Source organism: Mastomys coucha, unplaced genomic scaffold (genome assembly GCF_008632895.1).
Source record: "Mastomys coucha isolate ucsf_1 unplaced genomic scaffold, UCSF_Mcou_1 pScaffold15, whole genome shotgun sequence".
Classification (NCBI taxonomy): Eukaryota; Metazoa; Chordata; class Mammalia; order Rodentia; family Muridae; genus Mastomys; species Mastomys coucha.
In genome coordinates this window covers 96,195,216-96,215,175 of record NW_022196897.1, presented here as the reverse complement: position 1 = coordinate 96,215,175, position 19,960 = coordinate 96,195,216, and the positions used below count along the sequence as shown (strand labels likewise).

General features: G+C 39.7%; 1 protein-coding gene across 2 annotated transcripts in view; it reads left to right on the top strand.

Moving 5' to 3' along the window:
- The window catches only part of Ano3 (anoctamin 3), a 337,010-nt gene that overhangs the window by 182,867 nt on the left and 134,183 nt on the right, over positions 1–19,960 (top strand). For both annotated transcript variants that reach the window (XM_031371327.1, XM_031371328.1), the window contains one exon: positions 19,305–19,463. In XM_031371327.1, the coding sequence (XP_031227187.1) occupies positions 19,305–19,463 (159 nt within the window). The remainder of the gene's footprint in view (positions 1–19,304; positions 19,464–19,960) is intronic.

Sequence of the window (19,960 nt, the reverse complement as noted above, 5' to 3'; positions counted from 1 at the left end):
AAAGAGAAATGCAGGGAAAAAGAATGGAGTAGAAACTGCAGGAAAGGCCATCCAGAGACTGCCCCACCTGCTGACAGCAAACCCAGACACTATTGCTGATGCCAGAAAGTGCTTACTGACAGGAGTCTGGTATAGCTGTCCCATAAGACGCTCTGCAACAGCAGGACCAATACAGATGTGGATGTACACAGCCAAACACTGGACTGAAGACAGGGACCCCAATGGGAAAGTTAGGGCTAGGACTGTAGGAGATGAAGGTTTTTTTGCAACCTCATAGGAAGAACAACAGTATCAACCAATTAGACTCCTCCAAAGCTCCCAGGGACTAAACCACCAACCAGAGAGTACACATGGAGGGACCCATGGCTCCAGCTGCTTATGTGTCAGGTGATTGCCTTATTTGGCATCACTATGAAGGGAGCCCCTTGGTCCTGTGGAGGCTTGATGACACAGGATAGGGGGAACATTAGGCTGCTGAGGCAGGAGTGGGTGGGTGGGTGGGAGAGTACCATCATAGAGGCAGGGGGAGGAAGGAGGATAACATTGAAAATGTAAATAAATAAAATGACCAATTAAAAAAAAAGAAAAGCAATAGTATTACATCATGGCAATGAGCTTGTGGGACCATCCAGATGGCTACCCAGACTGTACAGAAAAGTTGAACTAATCTGTCTTCTGTGTATTATCAACACTGAGCAAAAAGTGCCACAAACCAGGGAATGTGAGCAGCCATTGTCATTCCTAAGCAGTGCAGTCTTCTAATACATCCTGAGTCAGTCTGCCCCTTTGTCTTTCAGTGAATGTTTGTGTCACTCACTGAATTCAACTTAAAAAAAGAAAAAGAGAGAGATTTATAAAATGGGCATAATAGTAATTGATTGACAAAATCTGCAAAAAGAAAAAGTATATGTGGGTGGGAACAGATGTGGGGAACAGTTAGGAACTATGCATACTGACAATGTTCTAGTCTTTCATACTATTGAATGTGCTAAAATAAAATGTTTAGCCTAGAATAAGATTTGGTAGCCAAGAGTTCATCTATGCAAGCTATTCATGTTCCATTAATCCCTAAAGACTCTATCAATTTGGACCAGGGCCAGTATACAATGTATATACAACACACCACACACACACACACACACACACACACACACACACACACACACACACACACACATATATATATATATATATATATATATATATATATATATATATATACACATATGACCCACCAGTGGTCTCAGGCTGTGGAGGAGCTGAGGAGCAGAGTCTCAGGCAGGGCTTAGAAGAGTTGTCATAAAACATCCAAAAGACTGTGTTGGGGGATACTTCATTTATTGAAATAGAGGGGCAAGATTATATAGCTTGAGTGGGGGATAGAGGGCAAGGGAGAAAGTGCAATAGAGCAAGGGACCTTCCAAGCTCAAGAGCTAGATTTGCAGATTGCTAGGCACATGATTTCTGAGAGGCAAGTTCTCTATCAGAGAAACAGAAGTGTAACTGGCTTTATCATGATGTGGCCTTTATCTCTATGGAGTTGAGTAGACCCAAGCTTGATACAGGTAAGGAGAAGCCCCATTCTTAACATACACTCTGAGAGTTGTCAGGGGTATCGACAGCATTCTACAATCCCTCATCTAGCTTGGGAAGCTATGTTTCCCCTTGTTTCTTATAATGAGGCTGTGTGACCATATATGTCAGCACAGTTTGTGGGAATAGCTTGATATTTTACCAGAACTTGATAGGCCATGACTGGCTATGTTGGTAACTTTTTTTTTTTTTGAGAAACTGTTTAGGACATGGGCCTAGAAAGAGGAGGGCACTGATGGCTAAGATTGGACCCTTCAAGGGCAAGAACCAGACAATGAGGGGGTTGGAGTACTAGGGTCAGGGTCATTGAAGGCATATTGAGACCTCAAATTGCTGCAGAGGGCAAGAAGGGTCTTCATATTTTGTTCAACCAATCCTTTGCTTCCCCAGAATCACACAAGTTCCCCACACTATTCTGCTATCAAGAGCTCCAGAGCCCTTCTATTTTGTAGTACAACTCTGGCAAGGCAGCAAGGGTGGTTATTTGTACCCGGGGAATAAATATAACAGGAATGAAGAAGTAGAAGACCTTCAAAGAAGGGTAGGGGTTTCCTCTAAGGCTTGATTAAAGAAGAGACCTTGTCTAAGGAGGAACCATGCCAGGTAGCATCAGTAAGTACTGTGGCTAGGAGGAAATGCAAAAAGGAGGCACAAAGAAAACATGAAGAGGCATTGAGGTGTGTTGTGAGCAACAAGTCAGCAGCATATTGAATATGCCGTAGCAAGAACAGGGTAAACTGACCATTTCTTCACAATCATATTTTCTGTTCAATAATACTTTTATGGGTTAATGTGGAATATGAGGCCTACCCAAGCCAGATGCATAAGGATATGAATATCAACAGAGGGATGTACAGCATAACCTATGGGTTATAGCTTTGCCACAACTCTTGTTCTCCATCTTTCATCCCAGGGGTCATCTATAACAATGATGAGATGGTTATTTAGGTTTTGAAATAGGCTGTTTACATAAGAGCAGAATTTGAGTTTACGGGACCAATAATGGCAGCCACCATAATGATCCTGATCTGTAAGGCAGGTCACTTCTCTTTTGTGACACTCTTGTAGATAGGAGAAGCAGAGAAATGGGTTGGAGGTCACAGAGGTGGAGTTAGAAATAGAAGTGTAACAGAGATAGAACTTTTGCATCCTTGGTTAGGGAAGTCTGTAGGACCTGACCTCCTGGTTCTTGCCATCATAGGTTTCCAGAATGGAAAAACACCATTGCTGGGTGTTAGAGAAAGATTAGGGGAGTGAGCAGGACAGACCTGCAGTATAACAAAGCCTCCATCAAAATAGAGTGAGAGGCTTGAGGAGGGCACATGCATCATACGATTGACATAAGGTCATAAATGTCCTTCCTGGTGATCTTATTCCTTGGTCGCTTGTGTCTTCTGGGTCTCCTCCTTCCATTTCTCATCAGCAATAAATGAGCCATCTCCTTGGTGAGCAGGGGGGTATCAGGCACTCCCTGCTTGTATCCAGACAGACCTAGGCTGATCCTGAGGGAATATATAAACAAAACCCCTTCCCATCATGAGAAAGGGTTCAGGTCCCTTCCAGATGCCATCTACAGGGTCCTGCCATCTCACCAACAAAGGGTGTTCAATTTTGATCTATCCTAATAAAAAATAATGAGATGTTTTTTGTTCTAATATATTTTAAAATGTTTAGTGTTGTTATGGCCATTGCCTATTGAACACTGGGGCAAGGGGTTTGGGAGTTCGTGAGAGGCTGTGTCTTGCCTTTTTGACCAGGTTTTGAGGGTTTGGTGTGCCCTTTCAACTATACCTTATCCTTGAGGATTATAAGGGATCCAATAGAGTGCATAATTTCCCATGTAGAACAGAAGGTTTTAACATGAATGCTAGTGAAGGCAGGGCAGTTATCTGGTTTGATTTGCTGTAGTAAACCCATAACTGCAAATGAGGAAAGCGTGTGGGATTTAAGATTTTATAGCTTTCTTCCATTTTGGCAGAGGCCCATATGAAGTGGGAGTGTATATTGTAACAAAAACATATTTTTGTTGCCCAAATTTACATGCATGACATCAATCGTCCAGAGAACATTAATCTCAGAGGTTATCTTCCATTTGTTGTTTTGCAAGGGTACTAATTAGTGATGTACACAAATTGCAAGTTTTATGATCCAGTGTAATTAATTGGATGGAATATGAGGGAATCTGTATCATAATCCTTTAAGATTACCACGGTATGTGAGTGAAAATTCTTTGTGTGTTCAAGAATAACGATAAAAATTTCCATTGAGGCAACTTTGTTAGCCAAGGAGTTTCATTTGGATGACGAGTGAAGAAGGGAGTGTGAGCTTAAACATGTTGGACAAACAGAAGAGTAGTCCTCTTTTGAATCAAATTAGAAATTCATGAGCAGGGGGTTGGGGCTTTTCATCTAACTGGACAAAGGATCTGGCTAGCCAGAGGAATATGTTGATAACATACAAACTGTCAGAAAATAAATTGAAAGGGCCGTCTCCTTCCTTCAGGTTTATCTAGACAGCATAGAATTCCTTGAATTTGAGGGAGTGGTCAGGGAGCTCCTGGAAATGAATAATTATGGGTTGATCTCTGGGCAGGGGGGAGTATGACTTCATCCCCAATCCCCCACCCCTCTGCTTTCCCTTGTCAGTGAAGACAAAGGGTGCTTCAGTAATTGGTTTTCACAAAAAGAAGTGGAGTGGGAGGAAGGTTGGCCAGTCATGTCAGGAGTGGGAGAGCAGAGGCCCATTTCTCATTGGGATAATAGTTATCAATTTGCCCAGAGAATCTCATTAGTCTAATGGCAAAGTGGAAGTGATTTTTAAGTAAGTATTGGAAATCCAAGAAAGAGAAAAGGAGGCCATGAGGATGTCTGTAAGACCCTGTCTCTTCCTAGCCTTATCATAGAACCCAGGGCATACACCTTTGTTAGGAGTCTGGAAGTGCCGCCAGTAGGAGTATGGAGCCATTTCAAAACTCCATGAAGTTGATATAGGGCCACCATGAGGGTGGGAGAAAGGTTGAATATAAGAAGCTGAATAGGTTTATCTGGTGAGCATGGAAATGGGAACATGCCCTGAAGCAAGTCATTAATCTTGGAAAGAGCTTGTTTAGCTTCAGAGGTGAGTGTTTTGGGGAGTCAGGGAGGAGAGATTTCCTTTAGGAGGTTTCCTTTTAGGAGGTCAAAAAGAGGCTTTAGGTTTTCTGTAGAGATTGTCAGCCATAACCAGAGAAAGTTGAGGTTTCCCAAGAAACTCTGAAGGGTATTGAAAAATAGCCTTTGGGGAAATGTTAGAATAGGCTTAAGAGAACACGCTGAGGTTAAGGATATTTCAGTCCCTATGAAGGTGATGGGGGAATTGCATTTTATTTGATGTTTGAATTCTATTTATATTAGAACAGGGACTAGCAATTTTTTGAGGTCATGGGATAAAGATTGTTTTTTTTTTAATCTCCCCAAGTTAATATGTCATCCATATATTGTATAAATGTATATTCCCTTTTCTAAATATGGTATCAGGGCAGCAGCAACCACTTCCTGGCATATAGTGGGGATGTTGTCTATCCCTTGGGAGGAAAATCTCCATTCATATCAGGATGCTGGCCAAGAGTTAATAATTTGGGGGACTGAAAAGGCAAAATGTGGCAATCTTTGGAGTGTAGGGAGATAGAGAAAAAGTCTTTAGTATCTATGGCCAATAGTAGTGTATTGGTTGGCCAATAGTAGAGTATTGCAGAAACAAAAGGAAGACTCCTTTGGGGGGACCCCAGAGCTACTTGTTGATGGATCATAGTTCTGGTAATAGTTGCCATCTCCTAGAATTATTTTTAATTGTGAAGATGAGAGTATTCCATGGGCTATGGAATAGGTGAATATGTTAGAGTTGGAGTTGTTCTTTAATGAGCTGAGTAAAAGCTTCTAATTTCTCCCTGGTTAAATGCCAGTGTTCAACCCAGATGAACTCATTTAAGACCCACTTGAGGCATGCAGTATCTGATATCAGCTTTTAGAGTTGTGGGTGACCCTTGAGAGGGCATTTGTTGTAGTCCTCTATCTGGATGCATTCATTTTCCATGTTATGGGAAAGGACTATATCTAGAACTTCTAAGATACCTCTCTTCAATAGATTGGTGGCCATCTCCACTTTAACAGATCTGAAAAGGCCAATAGCACCATCTTGATCCTCTCATTTGAAGGCCTATTTTGTGGTATACGCCGAAAAGGAGCACCTTAGTTGGAGCTCAGGGATTAGTTCCCAATACTGTCAGACTTCAGATCATTGTAAAAGGGTTCTGTCTACTGTAGTGTCAGTTGGGCATTTAAATGTTTTTCCCCCAATTTTTATATTGAGCTTGGGCCATGAGTCTTCCAAAATGTTAGGGGCTCACAAGATTTTGTGGGTTTTCCCTCTTATTGTTGGGGCTGAGGGTTGTCCATTTTGGATTTTAAAAGCTCAAGTTGTCTTCCGTATCAAATGTGGAAAGACAATGCTTTTTCCAACGCAATTCTCTGTGGCATCAGGAACAGATGGCTTTAGGGTAGGCAGCTTCCAAGCCTTTAGAAGGGCCAGAGTTAGGATATTTGCCCTTCCAGGGTCCCTCCTTTCCACATTAAAACATTTTCCTCTTGTTTTACAGACTACAGCAAAGACATGGACTAGGGAAGAGTCCTTACAGGAAGCCATCCAAATGTTTTGAGTAGGAACTGCCCATTTACCCTAATATGCCAGCCAGTGTTCTGAGGTCATGACTCCCAAATTATTCTTTTAAGGAGGATTTCTCTAATCAGAGAATCAGAGGTTCTGTGTGCTAGGCTCATATTTGCTCTAAGAACAAAATCAGAGAGAAGTTCCTCAGTTTTTTTTTCAGGAGGAGAAGTAAGGAATCTCCATCTTGAGATCTGGAAGCATGGGGGTGAGTTATCCTATATCCCAGGCCTGAAGGGGTACTTGATCTCAGTACCCCATAGAATGGGTGGGCTTTTGTGCTTCCATGGAAAAGTTAATTTAGCCAAAAAGCATGTTGAAACTCCAAAGCACATTTTGTTAGTTTTGATACTGATTTTTTTCCTGGTATGTTGGAGGCATTCATTCCTATATAAAGCCTCCCATTAAAGAAACAGAGGGCTACGCAAGGAAGCACAGCATATGTGATGCTGGTCCTGTAGTGTACTAAGGGTGGCATGAAGGCTCAGGAGAATGGATTTAGTTCAAGAGGCATGAATACCATCCTCTCATCTAAGTTCCTATAATTCATGGCCTGGTAGAGATACCAGTCTAGGGGCTGAGAGTAAGTGGGTTGACAATTAACAAGGAAAGTCAAGCTGTTATTTCCACTGAGAGAAAATTTGAAAGACTCTCTAATCTTGAATAATTGTTGAGTGGTAGTTTGTAGGGAGCCGAAAACATGGGGCCTTCAAGAGTTTTATGAATGTCATTATTGGATGACACAAGAGGAGAATAAGATGACAATGGTTGGTAAAGAGAGGTGGGTATAGGGAGGAGGTCAGTGGTAATTTTCTATTTAATGCATTTGATGGCTTGTTCAAGGGCAATGAGGTCCAGCACAAAGTCATCTTCAGAGCTGTCCCAATGAGAATCATTGCTGGGAGTAAGCGGTTTAAGTTCATCATTAGTTTCTTTCTGGGAGGGGCACACATTTCCAGGTATCCCAAATGATTGATAGGAAGAGGGGAAAAGTGTCCCTTCTTGGACTTTTAGGGAGGTGGGCCAACCAGATCCAGATCTCAGTATCATAGAGGCTACTTCCTTCTGGAAGAGTTTAACTCCTAGCAGCTTGAGAATGTCCCAAAGGTTCCTAATTTGGGACTACCTCTAGTTAAAAGTGGAATTTTCCTTGACCAAAAAGAATGCAAGAGCTCAGTAAAAGGGGGAACATTCCCAGGACTGCAAGAGTTCCAAGGATCTTCATTGAGACTGGGGTGTAAAGTCTGCCTGCAAATTGAAGACAGCAGGCAACCAACCTTAGTGCTTTTAACGTCATTGCTTTACTGGGTTTTAGAGAGGCATTTTTGTTGTTGTTGTTTTTGTTTGTTTGTTTTTCTGACTTCTGAAGGACTGTCTGGATCTGACCAGAGGACTAAGGGCCTTCAGTCAATGCTGGGAAGTAGCTCTAGCCAAAAGATATAAATTGCCCCTTCACTATAGTCAGTCCCTCGAAAGGGCTTGAACTCAAAATAAAGGGGGAACGTAAGAAAGAAAAACCAGCTGATTCTGAGGTCAGGATGGCAAGGCAAGGTGCTGGTATCCTTCAGTGGAAAGTACTTACACTCTTTCACATGTCCAGGAAGATTCCAGTTCAGGTCCCATATGTAGATACCCTACCTCCTATTGTCTATTGAGCACCTTTGGTCTCAGTATGCAAAAGAGCTGGGGAGCAAGGACTGTAGTGGCAGTAAGTATGACCCAGGAGACTGTGTTGCAGGACAGCTCCTATACTGAAATAGAGGGGCTAGTGAAACTGCCCACAGTTTCATGAACGGGGTTCTCCTCAGTTAGGAGAGAATAAAGGACCTGAAAGAGAGGGTTTGAAATGCAAGAGAAAACGAGAAGCCAAGTTGCGTCCCAATCAAGGCTCCACTTTACTGAGAACAAACAAGGGTTTTTATAATCACAGGGGAAACTGAAAACAAGTCTCTGGATTAACTATAAAGAAAGTTCAGGTGCCAAAGTCTCCAGGTTCAGAAGATCTTCAGGGGGCTGGCGTACTCAGGCAGTGGGCGTGCTCAGGCGATGGGTATATTCAGGTGGTAGGCATGGTCAGGCGGCTTCTTCAAAGACAAACAGTCAACAGAGAGCATCTGTCTTAGCTCTCAGGTGTTAGCCCTCAGAGGCTGCCAGGAGTCCGATGGATGACTGAAGTGAAGAGGGAATGTAATAGTCTAGATTGTTTGGGAAACCCTGCTACTTAAGGTAGAAGGCCAAAATGGAGGACTCCCTTTCCCAGCAGGGTTTCCACTTATCTGGGAAACCCAACATCCATCCTTAACCATCATACCTTCTACCTGATGGTAAGAAGCTGGAAAGAACCAAGATGTCCTTCAACAGAGGAATGGATACAGAAAATGTGGTACATTTACACAATGGAGGACTACTCAGCTATTAAAAATAATGAATTCATGAAGTTCTTAGGCAAATGGATGGAACTAGAAAATATCATCCTGAGTGAGGTAACCCAATCACAAAAGAGCACACATGGGTATGCACTCACTGATAAGTGGATATTAGCCCAGAACTTCAGAATACCCAAGATACAATTCACAGACCACATGAAGCTCAAGAAGAAAGACCACAGTGTGGATACTACCGTCCTTCTTAGAAGGGAGATCAAAATACCTATGGGAGGAGATATAGAGACGGAGTTTAGAGTAGAAACTTAAGGAAAGGCCATCCAGTGACTGTCCCACCTGAGGATCCATCCCATATACATTTACCAAATGCAGACACTATTGTAGATGCCAACAAATGCTTGCTGACAGAAGCCTGATATAGTTGTCTCCTGAGAGGCTCTGCTAGTGCCCGACAAATACAGAAGTGGATGCTCACAGCCATTCATTGGATTGAACACAGGATCCCCAATGGAGGACCTAGAGAAAGGACTCAAGGAGCTGAAGGAGTTTGTAGCCCCAAAGGAGAAACAACAATATGAACCAACCAGTACCCCCAGAGCTAAACCATCAACCAAAGAGTATACAAGGAGGAATTCAAGGCTTTAGCTGGATATGTAGCAGAGGATGGCCTTGTGAGACATCAATGAGAGAAGAGACCCTTGGTCTTGTGAAGGCTCAGTGCGCCAGTGTAGGGGAATACCAGGACAGGGAATCAGGAGTGAGTGGTTTAGTCAGTATGGGGAACATTGATGGGATGGGGGCATTTCAGAGGAGAAATGAGGAAAGGGGATACAATTTGTAATGTAAATAAAGAAAAATTCTAATTAAAAAAGATAATGAAAAAAGAATGCATGCATTTTACAATATATTAATCTGTAGAAAATATAACATTCAGAACCTGAAAAACAAAAACAAACAAACAAACAAAAAACCCAACTACTTCTGCTTCCCAACAAGAACCTGCCCAGCAAGTACCTGAGATTTCTGGGATGCCTCTCCATGCAAATGAGGCATTCCCGTTTAAACTCTAGCCAATGAATTACATTCACCCTGAAAACTTCTTCCCACTCTCCAAGGTTTATATATAGCCTTTGTTCACCCCGAATAAAATGTATTCGCACAAGCTATTTCACTAAAAATTATCTAAGAGCAATTTCTTTAAATATCATCTAAAAGAGCTGTAACACCAAAATCCTCAGAGAAGAACCCCCCTCCCCTCCCCAACCTGCTTCCAGGCACTTCTGGTCCAACTGGAATCCTCAGCCTTCCCAGGTTCCACTTCATATGAAAAGAGAAAATAGAAGTGCCTCCAGGACTGGTTCCTAAGCACATTAGATTATGTAGCTCAAGGGGAACAGGTGGAAAGGGGGCATGGTTGGGGAGGGGAGAGACAAGGAAGGAAATATTGCAGTAGGAGCAGGGACCTTCCAAGCTTATCAACTAGATTAGCAGATTGCCAATCACATTATTTCTGAAAAGCCATTTTTCTGCCAGGGAAACAGAAGTTACCTGGCTTTATCATGATGTGTCCTTTTGTCTCTTTGGAGTTGAGTAGGTAGGTCCTAGCCTGATTTGGGTAGGGAGTGGCTCCACTTCTGCTATGCTCTCTGAGAGCTGCTGTCTGGAGTACGGGCATTGCTCTACCATCCCTCATCTGGCTTGGGAACACACACACACACACACACACACACACACACACACACAACCACTAGAAATGGGAATAAAAATTAAAATCTCAATAAGTGACTATTATCTATCTCCCCACTTTTGAAAGATTGGAGAGTAGTCAGGAATCACAAAGCACAGAGATGCTACTGACCAGGATGAAAACCAACTTACAATGCTGTTTATAACTGTAATTGAAGTTGAAAGTAAACATGAGCCAACAACTTTCTCACAGGCACACCTGATGGAAAGGCCTCTAAGAAGGACTGCAAGGTATATAGATGGATGTTTATTATAGCTTTGCTGTAATCAAGAGAAGATGTAGCTCAAATGTCTGTCAACATTAGGAGATAGAACTTCTGTTGTGTTATATGTTATGATAATGCATGACAAGAAAAGAAATGCAAATGAATGAGAACTAGAAATAGATTTTACAGCTACGATTTTTCATGAAAGTAGCTAGACATAAGTATCATTTTATGTTTATACTGGGATAAACAGAATGTTTAATGACATATCCATTGTTGATAAAACTGAAAGAATTTACAAATATCAGAACCATAAAAGTCAAAATCATGATTGCATTGAAAGTTCAGTATGGAGGACATCATGATTAAGAGGAGGATCTCAAGGGGATTTACATAAGAGTTGCTGAGATTCTATTTCTGGAATTAATGATTGCATAAATATTTATTTTGTAACACATCATTAAACTATGAATTTACTGATATATCCTAGGTATTATGATATTGGTTTATGTCATATAAGTTAATATAAATTATGATATGCAGAACTATGCATTTTCTTATCTGTATTGTATTGTGTGTAGGAAAACCGGAAAAATATTATTTATAATTTAGATTTGGCAGAATGATTGGATAATGAAGTACAGTACTGGCTAATGCAGTTTCTGTCTGTGTTTACTTAGACAGAAATGGCACGTATGCAAGTATACCACTGAAGGTCTCTTATTACCAATAAGAGACCATTTTTTGAAATAGGCAAGTGTTTCTTTAAAAAGTTTAACACTCACTTAGTTAAAAGTAGAAAACTAGATATCTGTTACAACCAAAGTTCCACTTTCACTCCATGCTGTTATCAAAACAATATTAAGTCTTTTAGGAAAATGAAGTGTTTTGTATTAGTTACAGTGACAATCAATCTATTCATTCATAGGGCTTAGTGCATGATTTTACTTTACGTAATATACTGTTAGTACTACAAGTCTCAACTGTTTTGTTGTTGTTGTTGTTGTTGTTGTTTTGTTTTGTTTTTTTGTTTTTTCATTTGTTTGTTTTTTACTGAACTGAAGAGGACTGTATACTAAGAAAAAATATCCTAAGATTTTATCTGCCTACAAGATGTTCAGGGATAAACATGAAAAGATTGAGGGGATGGTCCACCAATGACCAGCCCAATGTGAGACACATCTCATGGGAGAGAACCAACCTCTGATACTATTAAAGATACTCTGCTATTATTGTAGACAAGAACTTAGCCTATTTGTCTTCTGAGAGGTTCCATCCAGCTGATGGAAACAGATGCAAAGACTCCCAGCCAAACGTTACACAGAGCTTAGTGAGTCCTGTGGTAAAGGGGGAGTACGCTTTGGGAGAGTGGAGGAGTCAAGAACATTACAAGAAGAATTAGAGTCAACTAACCTGGGCCCATGGAGGCTTACAGAGTCTGAACCACCAACCAGGAACATGCAGGGGCTGGACTTAGGCCCCCTACACATACATAGCAGATGTGCAGCATGGTCTCTATGGAGCACCCCTAACAATTGGAACAGAGGCTGGCTCTGACTCTGTTGCCTCCCTTTTGACCCCCTTTCCCTAACTTAGGTGGTTTGGCTGGCTTCAGTGGAAGAGGATGTACAACTTGATGAGCGAGGGCAGGTTAGTACACATGGGGACCTTTCCTTCTCAGAAGAGAAGCAGATGGGGTAATGGGATGAAAGGTGTGTAAGGGTGGGACTGAGAGGAGGGGAGGCTGTTATCTGCATGTAAAGTAAGTAAATTTAACTAAGGGTAAAATAACACAAAGCCTGCTGGGTCTTGGGTGTAAAGTATCAGGCATGCTGTTAATACTGAACGATTGCACTGCTTGTGTGAATATTCAGTGTGGATTCATATCATTGATCTTCTATAAATATTAGTGGGAAGAAGATGATAAATGAACAAACCATTTTTCCTTGCCCTATAATCTTTTAATTAGCCCCCTAGCTATGTATGAATCTTGTCTCTCATTCCTTTAATATCTTCCTACTTACCTCCCTCTATTTTCTTCTTTCTACAAATATTTATTGACTTCTACTACATGTGTAGATAAAAGCTATATATTTAGACTAGTCATTGAGCAAAATATAAAAAAAGAAGGACAGAAAACTCACCATGTGGAATTGCCTCTATCAGATTGGTGTATGAGTATGCCTATGAGATAGGTTTTTGATTGTTAATTGATGGAGGAAGACCTCACCCACTTTGGGTAGTGCCACACCTGGGCAGGCAGTTTGGGGTTGGATAAGTAAAGTAGTGGAGAAGAAGAAGGGGAAGGGGAGGTCAGCAGTGTGTCTCAGTGGATTCTGCTTTAACCCTTACCTTGTGTTTCTGTCATAGCTGTAATCTGTAAGCCAAATAAAACCTTTCTCATGAAAGCTACTTTTAGTCACTCGAAGCACAGAAAGAAAAGGACAAACTAGACCACTTACCTTTGTAAAATTCTAATTATGCAACCATAAAACAGTCAGCAACAATATAAATAATGCAGCACAATAATAGAAGTTATCAGGTGTTATGGAAAATATTATAGAAAGTGGGATCACCATACATAACCTTTGGAGGATCTGAAAGCAAGGAGTCAAGTGACCTTATCCATAGTGCTGGGATCACTCAGTACTTCACTCTTCATATTAAGATTGGAATAGAGAGGAGCAAAGTAAGTTGCTATAATAATTTAATCAAAAGGTTATCAAAATTACATACTGAGTGAAAAATAATACAAATGATAAAAAGGGAGGAACAGATTTTGTTTAACATAGTTGTTAGGACCACAAATAAGATGCTTAAGTAGGTGGTCCTACTGGTTTAACTGTTTCCATTTTAGTATATCTGGAGATCAGCTGAGCTTTTGTGTTTTCATATCAAGATGCACCTAAAAGGCTGTGTGGGATTAAATTAAACAACCTTTAAACCAGTTAGTAAAATGTTTGGTCCAAAGTAAATCAGTGATAGCTATTATTGTCACTATTATGTAAGGCTTTGTTTTGTCTGCTAGTGTTGGTGACCTAGTTTTTAATACCAGGTAGGATTCTCTAGAAGAACAGAAAAAAAATTGAATGAATAAATAAGCATGAATACAAACACACACACACACACACCTTATAAAAATCTATTAAATCAAAATAATCACAGCATCCGTGTCAGACCTGTGAAGCTGAGGACCTGAGGATTGCTTTGGCCTTGGTGCTTCAGTAGTTAACAATCTGGTGCAGAAAACCTGGCACTGATGTTCATTTGGCAATGGAGGAGGCCCCAAAACACTAATTCTAGTATCAGCCAAGGAGTCAGCAAGGTAGAGGCTAATCAAATAACAAGCAAATGATTTCCCTTCTGCCTGCCATGGCATTTTTTTTTTAACTGCACTGCTACAAAATAGTGTCCTCTCAAATTTGGGGTAGGTCTTCTAACATCGGTGAAGGATATCAGAACTCTTCAGTTGAGTGTTCCAACACAGGGGATTCTAATTTGTTGCAAGCTGACATCAAAACCAATCATCATAGTCCTGTTAAACTACTTAATAAAACATTCCTAGAAATCTTGTTAATTTTCTATTCATTAAAAATGTCTATGTACCACACATTCTTGTCCTTGAGTTTAGGGTCTCTAGTAGCAGAATAAACCAGGACTCCTGAAAAAGAAAACCTGATTTGGTGTGATGTTCTTGTTCACTTCCTTTTGCTTCCTTTATCTGAACAACATCTTGCTTTTTAGTTCCATGAACACCACTTTCTTGAGTCCTTGGATTTCTGAAGCTGTACATGTGTCATAATCAGATATGCCTTTGTCTAAAATTATGCTAGCTCCCAGATGTCATGCAGTTTGTTTGAATCTCAAAATCGCCTATCTAGTAAACATAGAATAAGAAGTTAACATAGTCATACAAATAGTTGGGAAGGAAGTAGAGAACAGAGGACAGCTGAGTATTAGCTGAGAATGTGGGCCTAGGTCAGGGCCTTGACCTTCTGTGTGATCTTGGGCGTTAGAATGGTACATAATGGTAAGAAGTCATCAGGAAAATTTCCTTAATAGTAAGTCTAATTCTGTTGAAGCAATTTATGTCTTGTTCAATGTTGAATAGATTTTGTTTCATATTATTACATTTTATTTTGTTATTTGCTTTTACAAAATTGAATAATTGAAATTAAGATGAATGAATGAATGAGTAAAAAATTACCTATCAGGGTAAAAGTTAACAACTGAACTGCCACTTATAACTTCTGGGAGAGAGATTATTTTTCTCCAGTTAACATTGAGTATATTAACTACTCCAGACAGGCCTCATGTTCAGGATTAGTTGACCAAGAGATAATTGGGCATCATAGCTTCTTGTGTCCTTTTGATTAAAGTTTGTTGAGGTATTTTGTTTTGGGGTACTTTGAAGGAGAAGAAACTGTTGAGGGGTTCTTATTATATTAGGTTTGGTTGGTTTTTGTGAAAGAACTTAAAGCTGGGTAGGTAGGGATGGAGAGAGAACATGGAATAATTTAGGGAAGGAGAAGAATATAATCAAAACATTTAAATATAAGAAATTGCTTTAAATAATAAAAGTCATGAAAAAGAAGATCATGGAACAAACTACATGGTCTTATAGTAGCATTTTAAGAAGGGGATGCTGTAGAGGTGATGTCAGGTCATTAGAGGGCATTAGCTAAGATACGGTTTTCCTTATTAATTAATTTATTCACTTAACACCCTGATCACAGAGTCCTTTCTCCTCTCCTACCAATCCCACCCTTACATCCCCTTCCCCATTCCCCCATTCCTTCATTCCCACATCCCCTTTCCATTAGAGAAGGGAAGTTCCCCCATGGGTACCAATCCACCCTGGTACATTAAGTTGAAGCAGAACTAAATGCATCCTCTCCCACTGAGACCAGAGAAGACACCCCAGCTATGGTAAAAGGCTCCAAAGGCAGTCAATAGAGTCAGGGACAGCCCCCTCACTCCACCTCTACTCCAATTGTTAAGGAACCCTCATGAAGAACGAGCTGCACATCTGCTATATCTGTGTAGTGGGACTACATCCAGCCCCTGCCTTCTCTTTGGTTGATGGCTCAGTCTCTGTGGTCCTCCATGAGCCCAGGTTAGTTGACTCTGTAGGTCTTCTTGTGGTGTCCTTGAGTCCTCTAGCTTCCTCAATCCTTCCTGCCACTCTTCCACAAGACTCCCAAACTCCATCTACTGTGAAAAGACTTCCTTTGTCCCTTATTTTAGTGTAATTGTTTTAAGTTTCTCTCCATTTAATTTGATGTTGGCTATTGTCTTGCTATATATTGTATTGGTTGTATTTAGTGTCACTGATCTCTCCAAGACTTTTAACATGAAGGGGTGCTAAATTTTGTCAAAGAGTTTTTCAGTGTTTAATGAGATGATCATATGGATTTCTTCTTTAATTTTTTTATAGGATAGATTATGTAGGTATATTTTCATATATTGAACCACCCCTGTATCCCTAGAATGAAACCTACTTGATCATGGCTGATACTGGTTTAGATGTGTTCTTGGTTTCTGTTTTCAAGTACTTTATTGAGTATTTTTGTGTCAATGTTCATAAATATTGGTTTGAAATTCTCTTTCTTTGTTAATTTTTTTGTGTAGTTTAGGTATCATTGTGACTGTGGCCTCATAGAATGAGTTTGGCCATGTTTCTATGCTTCTATTTTGTGGAATAGTTTGAGGAGTATTGGTATTAACTGTTCTTTAAAGGTCTGGTAGAATTCCTTACTAAAACCATCTGGCCCCGGGCTTTTTTGGTTGGAGACTTTTAATAACTGCTTCTACTTATATAGGGGTTGTAGAACTATTTAAACAGTCTACTTTATCTTGATTTAATTTTGGGAAGTGGTATCTATCTAGAAAATCATTTATTTCATTTAGATTTTCCAGTTTTGTGGAATAGAGGCTTTTTGAAGTAAAAATTGATGATTATTGGGATTTCCTCAGTGTCTATTATGTCTTTTGATTGCTGAGTTTGTTAGTTTGGATACTGTTTCCCTGCCTTTTAGTTAGTTTGGCTAAGGGTTTGTTTATCTTGTTAATTTTTCAAAGAACCAGTTCTTGGTTTTGTTAATTCTTTGTATTGTTCTCTAATCTCAGCCCTGAGTTTGATATTTCCTGTGATCTACTATCTTGGAGTGTTTACTTCTTAGTGTTCTAGAACATTCAAGTGTGCTGTTAAGTTACTAGTATAATATATCTCCATTTTTTTTCTAGATAGATACTACTTCCCAAAATTAAATCAAGATAAAGTAGCCTATTTAAATAGTCATACAATCCCTATAGAAGCAGTTATTAAAAGTCTCCAACCAAAAAGGCCCAGGGCCAGATGGTTTTAGCAAGGAATATTTTGTATTGGGGTAAAATGTTCTGTAGATATCTGTTTGGTCCTTTATGAAGGCACTTAGTGTTACGAACTTTCCTCTTTACACTGCTTTCATTGTGTCCATAAGTTTGGGTATGTTGGGCATTCATTTTCATTGAATTACAAAAAGTTGTTAATTTCTTTCATAATTTCTTTCCTGATTCAGTACCCATTGTGTAGATTCAGTTTCTCTGAGTTTGTAGGTTTTCTTTTGTTTTGTGTTGTTGACGTCACCTTTATCCATGGTAGTCTGATAAGATACAAAAAGTTAATTCAAGTTTCTTCTATTTGTTGAGGCTTGTTTTGTGGCCACTGACTTTATGGTCAACTTTGAAGAAGGTTCTATGTGTTACTTAAAAGATTTTTTTGTTGTTGTTGTATTAGGTAAATGTTCTGTAGATATTTGTTTGGTCCATTTGATTCATAACCTCTATTAGTTTCATTATTTCTCTGTTTACTATCTGTCTTGACCTATCTATTGGTAAGAGTGGGGTGTTGAAGTCTTCCACTATTAATGTGTGGGGTTTGATGTGCAATTTAAGCTTTAGTAATGCTTCTTTTACAAATATAAGTGTCCTTGTATTCCTGGCATAGATTTTCAGAATTGAGACATCATCTTCGTGAATTTTTCCTTTGATGAGTATGAAGTGTTCTTCCCAATGGGTTTTTTATTAATTTTGGTTGAAGGTCTATTTTCTAACGTATCAGAATTACTCCAGTTTGCCACCTAGGTTTATTTTCTTGAAAAACTTCTTTCCAACCCTTTACTCTGAGGTAATGTCTAACTTTGTTGCTGAGATAGATTTTTTTGTACATAGTAAATCTTTATATGATTAGATTTAAGGCCATTTCCTTGTGCAATGGTTGTGTTAGGATATCCAAGGCTGGCTGTAGTTGGAAAGCTACTACAGGTGTCTTACTGTCCTGGCTCTTATTGATTATATTTTTATGCTGGCCTTTAGCCATTTGGTTGATCCTGGATGATCCTGGTGTAGCATGTCTCAAGAAGGCAGGACTAACCTTCATGTTTCTGGTGCGGCAGGCCTTAGGCAGGCAGCCTTGAGCTGGACAATGTTATTCACGGGGCATTGGGTGTCTGAGGGCAGCTGGACATACTGCAGGGTACTTCGTTGGCAAGGATTGCAGTGGAAAGTGATGTAATGTGAATGTTGCTGGTAAAACAAGTCTGGTGAAGGCTGGTGGAGTGGAGAACAGACAATGGAGTGGGTGGTACAGCATGCAACTCAGGGCAGCTGGACAATGGAGCCTCGGGGTGGGGGTGGAGGTGGGGACAGCAAGCTGCTCAGTGCAGCTGGTTAAGATATTTTAAGACGAATCCTGGAAGGAAGATATCTAGCTGGAAATCTGCCAGTTTATAAAAATAGCTTCAGATAATAGCAACAGCAGCATGAGATGCTTCAAACTGGTTTGTGGGTAGGTATAAGGAGTGCACATGCGTACTACAGTGAACAAGGTAAAGGACAAACTTCAGTTCTGATGTTTCCACCTTGTTTGAAAAAGACTTTCTTTGTCTTTGCTGCTGCATTTGCCAGAAAGTTAGAAAACTCTCCGATCTCCTCCTTCCATTTCCACATTGAGGCATGTTGGAATCAGTCACTGAGGAATGCCTTTTTTCGTCTGGCTTGTACATTAATTCTGAAGATCCACACTCAATTCCTAAGGGGTGCTCAGCAAGCATTTTTGCACACTGAGCCGCCTCCTCAGCATCTTCAGCCAGTCTTGATTAGCTAGCTTTGAGATTTAATGAGAGCTATTTCCATCACTTTGCAGTCATAGCCTAAGAGTAAACATTTCCCTAGGCTTGCAGTTCAGGAATTATTGTTTGGTCTCAGCATTATTGAACAAAGGATTAGAAAAGCAGTGATTTGTGTAAGTTTTAAACAACACATGGTATTATGTTGGTTTCATTTCTTTCAGGCATAGTGTCTTTATCTTTGAAATGTCAGTTGTGAATGAGTATGGTAACATGAAAATAATTACATCTGGACATGGTTTAGACAATATAAAAGATATAATTGCTGGTTTTTTTTCAACAGAGACTTGTTGAATAATACATAGACCAACTCAGAGATCAGCCACTAAATTACAAACTTGCTAGCCTGTATCATATCATAGACTGCAGACTAGCTTGAACTATCTTTCCTACATCTCAGTAGGAGTATGAAACACAAGTCTTTCTGGTTTGGTTTACCACAGCTTATAACTAGCATGAGTGATTATCTAACTTACACTAATAACCGATGTTCATTTTTTCCACAGAATGACATGAATTACATAGCATCTAGTGGACTCTTATTCAAAGATGGCAAAAAGCGAATTGATTACATCCTGGTTTATCGAAAAACAAATATACAATATGATAAAAGAAACACATTTGAAAAGAACCTGAGAGCAGAAGGTTTGATGTTGGAGAAGGAGGTAAATGCTTTTCTATAATCAGTTCTGTGGTCTAATGTTCTGGAATAAATATTATCAATCATGTTTTTATATGGTCTATTGCATAGAACTTTGTAAAAAATAATTTTCCCAAGTGTAAAATAAATACAAATGCACTGTCTCATTTAAATATGTATTTACTTCTTCCTCTACATATTTCTACACATTTTAAATATTTTACAAAGGGTATGGCTAATTTTGCAGCTTTGAAAACTGAATACATAACAATTATGACCATTCCTAGTAGGAAACTATGCATCAGGAAAGCTAAAATATCAGGAAGGTGTTTGCAAACCTGCTGAAATGGAAGTTAGGCTGCTAGAAGTATAGACACTGGCCTTCACCATCCTTTCTTTTGTGATTTTATAGGAAGCTTTTTAAAGGACCATGTTTTCCCTTTAGTTTCCTTTCTGGAAAAGAAAACATGGAAAATAAGAACACACTTTTCATAGTCCTATGATGCTAAAATTTTCACTTTG